The sequence below is a fragment of the Mercenaria mercenaria genome, chromosome 1 (assembly GCF_021730395.1).
Source record: "Mercenaria mercenaria strain notata chromosome 1, MADL_Memer_1, whole genome shotgun sequence".
NCBI lineage: Eukaryota > Metazoa > Mollusca > Bivalvia > Venerida > Veneridae > Mercenaria > Mercenaria mercenaria.
Window position 1 is genome coordinate 108501837 of NC_069361.1, and position 11799 is coordinate 108513635.

An 11799-nucleotide genomic window follows, 5' to 3' on the forward strand; every position below is an offset into this window, starting at 1 on the left:
TGAAATTCAGGCGTCAGTGTATGGAATAATATTGACGTTTCCGGTACCAGTGTAACTTAACGAAAAATAGAAACGAGTATGTAATAATATATCCTATCGATCCTTGTTACATTTAAATCATTGCTTTAGTACTATGTTCAGACAGACACGTCAGAATGTTGTTATTTACTCTTATTAAGAACTGAGACTGGTAACTACTCTCTTTTGTCGCCGGGAATGCGCTAGGAATATTTCTCTTATTGAAAAGCAAATCATTAATGATTTAGATTTTATATCTATCTTCTCGTTGATGGCGAAACAATTTCTTTTAACTTACAGTTATATACGACGACAAGCTCCTGTTCCTTCGCTACCCTTGAAAAACTTATTTGTCACCTGAATCATTTCCAGTTGAAACCTTTTCTAACATCAGGTGGACTGCCATGCTTTTTCAAATTTAACTAAAATTTACAACTGAACGAGATCTTATAGGTACATGCAATCCCCCTCTCTATACACAATAAGAATCGATGTAAATAGGAAATGTACATTACTGTAAGTGTTCCGATATCTTTTAGGTTTGCACGGCTTGTATAAAAATACATTACAAGAACGTTTTAAGAAATGAAATTAGCAAGGTTAAAAGCCGCAACTTTGAAAAGACAAGGGCACAGAACGTCTAGTTTACTCGTACATTTTTGCCAGTAATCAAATTTAAACGAGATCATACTGGCATACACATTCTGTCCAAATACTGTTAGCTGGTTACAGATGAAAACATAATTCAATATAGTATTTTTGATAAATCAAGTACCACACATTTTACATTGTCTTTAAGGCTATATAAACTGTGAGACATTGATTTAGATTGATTCAGAAATGTAGGAGATAAGGAGTATCCGAACCATTTATGGACGAGTGATGGACGGACAGAAAAAGAAATGGATTCCCAGGAATTACCACGTACTGAACACGGTTTATATCCAGAAAGCGAACGATGACTGTATGTGTGCTAAAACGTAAATGAAAAATAAAGTATTCATTTTATATTTTCAGGAAGAAGATAGACAACCCTCCAACCTTACCAGGAACAGGAAGGTAAGGCCAACATCTTTCAAGTCTACATATGTATTTAAATACGTTAGCATTTTTACTTCACTTTAGTGCTAAATATGTCTTTATGAAAAAAGATTTACACGTAACTGTTTTTGATTATGATCTTTCAGACAAGATGATATTTTAGATTCTCCAGTATTTCAAAAACCCATGAGGCTTACGGAAACAACTAATGGAAAGGTACAGAGCTTCCCTGAAACTCTGAAAGAAATAAACAAAATTGGAAAAACTCTCAACATTGTGTCTGTTGTTGGAACGCTTAGAACTGGGAAATCTTTCCTCTTGAATAAACTGGTAGGAATCAAACCGGGCGATCCAGGTACGGCACTAACACAATAAAATAATCAAAGTAATATGGGTATGACAATGAAAATAAGAAAGAACATATTGCTTAGAATGTAGTTATGATTCGTTAATATCTAATTGTGATACCAAACACTATATAATGGATTTCGTTCGCCTTGGTCTTTTAGAGATATACGTCACAAGATGACAAAAACTCTATTCTAATTGGTGAATTATGAATAAAAATACAGTTTCAATATATGGGTTTATTTTGTTTGATCCAAAAGACTTTTACAATCAAGTATGTAATGCCTAGATTCATCTAATAATTTTATCATATACCAGTTTGGCAGATCTTTAATGTAAACCCGTTCTGATACAATTATACTCATAGAATAAACTAGATGTAAACTGAACTTTAAACAACATTACTAGTTTGAACATCATGAATTTACAATACGTGTAAACAGATAACTATAAAATCTCGTGTCTATTGTGGCATAATTACTGGTTAGAGTGTCTTACATGTACAATACGTTTAGGCAGGTGATGACAAAAACTTAGGCCAATAACGTCATACTGACTATATTTAGGACTTGATACTGTATTTCCTTTGCTACCGTATTCTCCATTAAATGGTTTCTTTGTTTCAAATTGAAAATATACGTGGCCGATTTACTGATTCAGGTTTCGAAATGGGTCATACTCCAACAGCAGTAACCAAAGGCATCTGGGTAATGTGTCGACAACATCCTACACAAAAAGACCAGGTTCTTGTTCTCCTTGACACAGAAGGCATCGACGACCCAAAGAAGGTACCACATTCTGGATTCACCGTCAAGCGTGACACCACTTGACCATCGGACCACAAAACACAAAACTCGTTTGTCTTTATTCCAGTGATTAATTCCTGCAAACCTTCCTTTTTTGTTTTTAGTTTATCACCGTTTTAAATAGTATTTCATGTATCGGTGGGCAGTTAAGCTAACCAGTGTTCTTGGATTCTCTACCAGTCGAAATTGTTCTTCGCAAGTAACTGCCAACTTCCCCACATAAATCAGAGATGGATGACGAATGATTTCAGACCCAATGTTTTTTTTTCAAACCGACACTGAGACAATGCCTCGCCCACGGATCGAACTCACGACTGTTCAATCTCCCTATTGAGCAAGGCGGGCGGGCGGGTTTATTCCGAAAAGTAGAGTAGATTGTAAATACAATCAATTTTTTGCTTAGACCACATCCGAAGCTCAATGATTTAGTAAATAATTAATATACTTCACATCCATACAAAATATATTCCATATCATGCTAGTAGTATTTTTATATGAATTTTGATTGAAACAAAATGGCTGCCGCATCGCTGGCGTAATTGAATCAAGTCATATTATTAGATCCAGCTATAGAAACCGTTTCCGAGAATAATTTTAGTGTTCTCTTGTCGGTTATATTCTCTTACCTAGTTTAGGCTCCTGAAGATAGCCCTAAGAAGCAGAAATAGAAGAATAATAGCTAATAACTTTATGAGATACATGGTCAAGCAAAGGAATAATATAGTTGTTATTCAACATACTGTTGTAGGATCATTTATTCTACATGCATGATAAAGTATTTAACAGGAAATAGGATGAAAGCCGAAAATTTCGGATGCATCTTGAAATCGGATGATTTTCATAAGGATGGAACAATAATTAGTTTTTGTGTTTCTGATCAAATCCAGTTCATAACCTGTATAAATGAGCTTCTGTGTTTTGTTATTAAGTCAAAATACAGTTCATAGTGCATTTTATGGCTGGTGTTAATCAAATATGAAAATAATCATGCAGTCTTAAACCAAACAAATTCTGATTGCAGGATTCTAGTCTGCACTGTAAGTAGCTTTGTTAATTTACAAAATATGTGAGTAAAGGGTAGTCTGCAAGACAAAATCTTTACTATGCTTTTTGGTCTCGCCTGATATGGATTTCCTTGAAAGCGTATATCCCGTATCCTGTCACCAACAAGCAGTGCAACTAATACTATCCTATACTCTGTTTACGACTTGGCTTACCCGATCAAGCGCAAAACGGCTAGTCCTTTGTATTCAGTAAAATGAAAAACTGTATTATAGCCTCTATGGCATATTAAAATTCAGAAAACTTTTATATAAAAGGTAGACATATCGGATGGCTGGTCACTGTTTATTTCAAAGGTGGACATACCAAATGGCCAGTCATTGTTTATATCAAAGGTAGACAGTTCGGATGACCGGTCATTGTTTATACCAACTCTAGACATATCAGCTGACTGTCGATTGTTTAGATCAAGGATAGACGTTTCGGATAAGCGGTCATTCTTTATATCACAGGTAGACATATCAGATGGCCGGTGACGAGTAGTATAAGAATTGTTTGTGCGAAAACAGTATAACCTTATTTGACCTTTTGACCCTTGGTCAGGACTGGTCAATGCCGGACAATTTAAAATCCACAGGTTTTAAACCCAGTAAAAACCAACTAAGAAGTTTTAAATACATATGATATAGATGAGTTTACAAAATAAAATATATTGTTTGAAAGAAAGAAAATTTACAGATAATGTAAATCCTCACTTTGTTACAGCAAAAAAACGACGGGAGGTTAATGATAAAAGCAAAATGTAAATCTTGCGGAAAAATGAAAGCAAAATTTGTTAAAAATACTATCAAAGCAGGTAATTTAGATATTCATAAAGCAATGTTACCTTTATTACCTAAAAAAGGTTTAACACTTCCAGGATATAACTATTGTGGACCAGGAAATCCTTTAGATAACGGACCTCCTGTCAACGAACTGGATGCAGTATGTATGGACCATGACTTTTGTTATGACAGTGGTGTAATTAAGAGTACATGTGATTAGAAAATGCTTTCCATTTTAAAATAACCACTAAATCAAAAAACATTTGGAGGAAAGATTGCAAACTTTAGTTGTAAAAACAGGATCAAAACGGAAATACAATTGGGTTGAGGACAGGAACAACAGTTCCCTATGGGTTTACACACCAGACAAAAAAATCAAAAAACGGAAATGGGGCGTAGAGTATACCACCGAAATAATTGGAGTGATGAATTAGCAGATGAATTACACAACCATTTAAATGAAATGTAGGAAACGAAGGTGATATGATAATGACATTGATGATAACTTGGTCAGCTGATTTAGTTACTGCAAGCTTTTTCCAAAATACACTAATGGAGGTAAAAGTACTTGTTAACCGTTATTGATATATTTAGTAAAAATGCCTTGGGTTATCCAATTAAAGAATAAAACCGGAGGTATCTGGTACTGCAAGTATTTGAGAAAAAAAATAATTTTAAAAGGGCGCATACAACTAAATTTATGGGTGGATGAGGAAATAGAATTTTATAATAAAAAGTTTGAATAATTTTTGAATAAAAATAAGAATTAATATGTTTACTTACCTATAATGAAGGTAAAGCCTGTAGTAATTGAAAGATTTAATAGAACTTTAAAAAGAATAAGGTGGATATAGTTTACAACAAATAATATCTTATTTACTTTTTAGACAAATTTGCAGGATTTGGTGATAATATAACAAAACAAAACATTCTAGTATAAATATGCACCAACGAAGCCAGTAAATACTTAAATAAAGGTACTGTATTCTTTTATTTATTTGAGTGATTTAAAGATTACAAAGAGCAAAGCAAAATTTAAAATTGGTGATCCGAGTTCGCTTAGCCAAACTGAAAAGACATTTTGAAAAAAGGATACAAACCAAACTGGAAAGAAGGAAATATTTTATAATTTATAAAATTAATAATACAAATACCCAGACATACTCTATTTAAAGATTTATATAATGAAATAGTTCAAGGTTCTTTTTACGGACAAAGACTTTTACCTACTACACAAGAAGTTTTTAGAATTGAAAAATTTATTAGACGAGCTATAAGAACAAACAAGCTTTAGTTAAAATGGAAGGGTTATAGTGAAAAATTTAAGTTGGGTACATTTTGTGAATTGAAAGTAAATCTTTATTTAGAAAATAAAAAAGTTTAATTATATATATGAGCAATAAAAAATCTTATTTCTAATCTTAAGGATAGAAAAATAGATCAATTCATTATTTACATAAAATATATAGCTGGCTGCTTCAGAAAAAAAATATAAATTTTGGGGAGAGTAAGTACTTGGGTTATATATTACACGCAGGTTGTATCTTGGTTGTTCAGCTGCATTAGCATTGTTCCAGCTCATTCCTGTATTGTAGCAGTTGCTGGTGCTGTTTCCATCAGGATTTACATATTTCCTTACAGACTAAAAACTTGACGAAAGAAATTTATTTAAAAACAAATCATTCACAAAATTTTACAACTTTTAACAAAAGCAAGGATGGAAAAAGTAAATAAGAAGTACAAATAAAGTTTTTCAGGTTATTTTTACATACTATTAGAAATGGCAGAAGAAAAAAATTATTCAACACCTCTTGAAATGCATATGGGATGGAATTTAAACTAAAACGGATATATAAAAGTAATAAAGAGGAGGAGTTTATTATAGATTATTAAGATTATTAAGATTTTATTAAGACTTTTTTTTAAGTATTTTATATTTATATGAGAAAAAATTATATCACGTTGAAGGTAGTATTGCATCTGGAAAATTTACGTTTTTAGAATTATTATTAAGATTATTAATCCTAATTTTTATATTTAATACAGAACCAATTCTCGAATGGCAAAATGTTATGGCTCTGATTATATTGCATTAACCTATTTTGAACTTGCTGCCAAGAACTTACAAAATATTTATTTCACTTTTCAGCTAACAACTTTAAATAGTCATAAAATAATTTATCTTGCTAAACAGTTTGTGGTCTTGTTTCTGTTCTTGAACGTTTGTTATTTATCTAACCGTAAGGTTTTTACAAAACAAAATCACGAACTGGTGTTATAATGAACCGAGGTGGGCAGATTTACAATCTTTCTTAACTGATATATTATTAAAACCTTATGGGAAAAAAAACCAATTGATGGATTATGTTTATTTAAACCGACCCAGAAAATAAGTTTTTAAAAGACTTCAAAAAGAAACAGAACGGAAGAAAACAAGTGGTTTAGATATTTAGAAAAACTTCACCAAATTACACGAAGATATGGTTAAAAGAATTGTTTCATGATAGGTTTAAATTTTTATCAGTTGATACCTATTTGAAAAATGACTTTAAAATCTTATTCAAAAAGATATAGTAATATAAACAAATTTCTCAAATCAATATAATTTCATTTGGTGTGTTTTTAAAAGATTTTTTTTATAAGTATATTATATATAGTTGGTTAATAGAAAGGGAGATTTGAATGATTATGCCAAAATTATCTAGCACTTTAGGAGAAATAATGATCCTGACAATTTTCATATAGAGTTCTTAAAAAGAAGAAATGTTATTAAATCAAAACTTGATCAAATAGTTAGCGATGATATAAAAACCCTCGACATTGATAAAATAAAACAAATTGTTATAGATCCTTATCTTTAAAAATTAATGTATTTGATTGTGAACTGTGGTTGTCTATTAACTGATAGAAGAAAATGCTGAAAGATTATTTGATTGTCCAGACCAAATAATATTAGAAATACCCTAAAAAAGTTATTGTAACGATGTGATACTAATGAAGAAATAACATATAAAAGCAATTATGCAGCGTCTAAGACCTTGGGATTATCTTCTGGAGTTAATAATACAATGTGCTGCAAAGGAGGGGAAAACCGAGTAAAATGTGGAATATCAAAAATTAATGGAAAAAGATATAAGTGTAAATTTTAATTCTTCTTAAAGATAATTTATAAACTTTATTTATTTTTTTTTTTTTTTATTTATTTTTTTTATTATTTTTTTTTAATCTTTTTTGCTTAACGAATTTTATTTTCTATATATAATATATAGATGGAAATCGAGAGATCTTCAAATCAATATTATAAGAAATTTGAAAATTTAAAATTACATATAGACAAGATCCAAAGAATCAATCTATAATTTACTTTAAAACGACTCTTATGAAATTTATATCTGAACTTAAAACTTTTTAAGTATAATAAATAAACGTTGTTTTAAAATAACTTATGCAAAAATGGATAAAAACTGATACAATATAATCAGCTTATTTCAATCAAAGGCTTTGAAATTATTAACAAAATGAATTAAAAATAAAAATTTACATCAAGCTTTGGATGAACATAATAACTAGAATTGGTAATTGGATTTCTGAAGAAAGTGGCTGGAGATAGAGGTCAGTTGATGACTCATTATATATATAGATATAAGTATAGTACATTGGCTGCTTCAGTTATTTATGATTACCAAAAACATTACAAATTCAATGAATGGGATAATAAATATAAAGAACGATGATAATGATTGTTTAGATGGTGTCATTTAGCTTATAAGTTTCCTGTTAAAGAAAACCCTCATAGAGTTTCTAAAATAAAAAAAAATTATAACGATCTTGGTTTTACTGGAATTAAATTCTGTTTCATTAAAATCAATTACCTAAAATGAGTTTTAATGATATTTCATTTAATTCTTTGATGTTGAAGAACCAACGGGAATTTATCATTGTACATATCAAAATTCAATACGAGAACACTGTGACATGTTGCTAATTTACTAATGATAAATATTGATGATGACGTAGTGAGGGTTAAAACATGTAGTCAACAATATGTTTGGTTAAAAGTTTAATAGATTAATGAATAACAACAAAAAATACAACATGAACATTTTTGTGATCTTGCTGCATACATTTTATCAAGAAGAATATTAATGAACACATACCAAAACTGTGTTAGCTATTAATGGTATCCAAGGTGTCAAAAATGACATAAAAGCAGGAAGTAAAGTACAATTTTAAAATTATCATAAAGGTTTAGCAGTACTTTTGATAATTTATGCTGATTTTGAATCAATAATAAAAAAGTTTTTAACTGCTTTACCATTCAAACTGAATTTCATTTATGAACATATCAAATCATATAGCTTGTGGTTACGGCTATAAAGTTGTTTGTAGTTACGATGTCAAATTATACTAACCAACCAAGATTTATGAGGCCTAATGCAGTTTAAGTTTATTGAAAAAATGCTTGAGGAAGAGGAATATTGTAAAGAAATATTTAAAGAACATTTTAACAAAGAACTAAGAATGTCTAAAAAAGATGAAAGTGAATTTAAAAAACAAAAGTTTTGTCATATCTGTGAAAAAGAATATATAGAAGGTGAAGTGCCAGTCCGGGATCACTGTCATATAACAGGAAAATTCAGAGGAAGTGCTCACTCAGAATGTAATATTAATTTTAGACTAACACACAAAATTCCTGTTATTTTTCATAATTTAAGAGGTTATGACGGTCATTTTATTATGCAACAAATAGGAAAATTTAAAAAAGAAATTAATGTTATTCCTAACAATATGGAAAGATATATGGCATTTATGATTTCTGACTTGGTCTTTATTGATTCATTCCAATTTATGTCTCAATCATTGGATAACTTAGTAAAAAATATTCCAGAATTTAAATATTTATCTCAAGAATTTGATTACATAGAATTATTAAAAACAAAAGGTGTTTATCCATATGATTACATGGATTCATTTAAAAAATTCAAAGAAACAGAATTACCTTCTAAAGAAGAGTTTTTATTCAATTTTAAATGAAACACACATATATCTGACAACGAATATGAACATGCTAAAAATGTTGGAATAAATTTAAATAAAAAACAATGGGAGAATATCATGATCATGACATTTCAGTAAGGTTTGATGACTCCGGGTCAATACTTATTGAGGTACACAAAGTCGGACGGACATACAGACGGAAGGGCAATGGCATTTCTGAGTGCCTCCTCCCCACAAAAAAGTGGATGCGGTGGCATAAAAATATAAATGTCCATAAAATAAAATTTCTGGTAAATACCATTGCAAAATGAAACAAGGAGCTGCGTTCAATAAACGCTTGATGCTCCCGGTGGCATCCTTGTCGATACAAAGCAACCTAAGTCCAAAACTAGGTCAAATTCAAGGTCAAGGTCAAACTGAGGCCAGGTGATGTCTGAAGATAAGGAATGATCACAGGTTACATCTGCATTAGTATCAAGTCATTCTAGTTAGGGGTATTGATGCTAGACGAAACGGTCCCATTTGGTTAACCACGTATGGACGGACGGACGAACGAACGAACGAATGGACGGTCGTACTGACAGGACAATTACTATATGCCTCCCGCATCAGTAGATGCCGGGGGCATAAAAAAAAACTCACATAAAGGTTACATGTTCATTTCCCGTTTACCAGATATTGTGTAACTTTACTTGTATTGGGAGATCACCTATAAATAAAGACAATATTTTCATCTTTCTAGGATTCTAGGATGATCGTTTACAGACACGTTTGACTGTATATCAATATCAATATATATATATATATATATATATATATATATATATATATATATATATATATATATATATATATATATATATATATATATAACTTAAAAAATGGTATTGTTTATGCGCTATTGTACCATAATGTAACATTGAATTTAGTGTACTTAGATACCCTTCTGTAGATGCAAAGCTTTTGTCTGACAAAAATTAAAAAGGTACAATTTTTCTTTCATGAATTCTGTCAGAGTTACTATTCAGTAGACTGACTATTTTGCTTTTCTCACTTTTCTATCTGGAAGCATATGGAGGTATATAACAGTTTAACTGGGTTTATCATAGACTTAAACGTATCGTTTACAGTACTACTGCAATGCATAATATTGTTTATTATTTGATAATTTTCAGGGTGCCGAAGTAAAAATCTCCAGGGCAGATTCCAATGTCTACACACCAGACACTACACTTATTCTCGGAGATGAAGTTTCCGGGCAGAGCATTTTTCACATGGCCAGACAATCTTGGTCAGCATTTCAGTTTCGTTTAGATTTTTGTACAAAAAACAGAATTTATAATGAAACACGTTTTCATGTCACAGCTGAGATATCTTAGCATAATTGTAATACTCAGTTGATATCAGAATTGTGTTTACAATAAATGTGCTCAGTAGATGCATGCTCAGTGTCTATGCGAAAATGAAGTATGATTTTGTATGATTGCAACACTGTGAGTGACCATTATTAGTGACAGATGACTGAAACAATAGGACTTCTTTCATGATTTGGATAGACAAAACGGCAGTAAGGTAACAGCGTATGTTCTTTTGTTTTTGATATATAAGTTGTAAGCTACAATATATAAGATCATTTTTAAAGAAAAACAAACTAGAAAGTAGAAATAACAGCTAATTTGAATTAGGTCATGAGTCATTATACAGTCCTGTTAAATTATTTTGTTCTGTAAGTATCCTGGTAGGACAGTGTAGTGTGTTACTTACTTTGCCTTCCACATCAATATTTTTGCCTTAATTTGTTTTGCTGAGCTGACTCAAGTCCCGTAAGAATTTCTACTGTTTTAGTTTACTGTCTGTAATAAGATTACCAGATATAAGAGTTGTTCCTGTCTGATGGGTAAAGGAAATTAATAGGTCAAACCATGATTTTAGGGAAGAACTGAACATTCTTTGTTGTTGTCTTTTTTTTTGTCATTCACTGGCACTTCAAAACGTGATACCCCCTGAATATTACAAGAAGAAAAACAATCTTTAAATGTGTAGTTAAGATATATTTCGTATTATATGAAGTAGCTGTATTGCATTCCAAAATCAAAACTATATTTGTAATTGTGAATACATACCAGTCGGGAAAGAGGTACCAAACATAATTTTATATATACTGAACAGCAAAAGAAACTATCCTCGGGATATATACTCTAATTATTAACACTGTAATAATAAAATCACAATATTTCATAAAACAAATTAAAAAGCAATTCATTCACATTAATTCCTCCAAATTTCATTAGAATTGATTACGTGTTAACGTCACTGTGACAATTTAAATGTAACAACCGTCAAACACAAAAATCCCAAAATTTCACTCTCTAGAGTTTAACACATAAATGTAACAGTTTTCCATGTAACACATTTCAACTGTCTGTCTGTACGCTGTTCTCTAATACGGGGTATGTCCACCATTTGCTCTGATGAGTGATTGGATACGTCGACGCATGGAATTTACGTAACGTTGTATAGTCTGTGCGGGAATGTTTGCCCATTCCTGGAGCACCGCTTGCTGCAACGCTGGAATCGTTTGAGGATGATGGTTGCGTCTAACTCTACGTTTCAGTTCATCCCAGATATGTTCAATTGGCGACATATCAGGAGAACATGAAGGCCAATCCATTACGTTAACGTTCTGTCCTTGTAGGTACTGACGTGTTAGACGCGCAGTATGTGGTCTTGCATTGTCTTGTTGAAAGGTAAAGCCTGGCCCA

At 31.1% G+C, this 11799-nt stretch overlaps 1 protein-coding gene across 2 annotated transcripts in view; it reads left to right on the forward strand.

Moving 5' to 3' along the window:
- The window catches only part of LOC123527178 (guanylate-binding protein 1-like), a 30639-nt gene extending 28337 nt beyond the window's left edge, over nucleotides 1-2302 (forward strand). For both annotated transcript variants that reach the window (XM_053520210.1, XM_045306497.2), the window contains exons 3-5: nucleotides 1036-1077; nucleotides 1206-1414; nucleotides 2068-2302. In XM_053520210.1, coding sequence (XP_053376185.1) covers nucleotides 1036-1077; nucleotides 1206-1414; nucleotides 2068-2237 — 421 coding nt within the window. In that variant the 3' untranslated portion in view covers nucleotides 2238-2302. The remainder of the gene's footprint in view (nucleotides 1-1035; nucleotides 1078-1205; nucleotides 1415-2067) is intronic.
- The last annotated feature ends 9497 nt before the right edge of the window (nucleotides 2303-11799 follow it).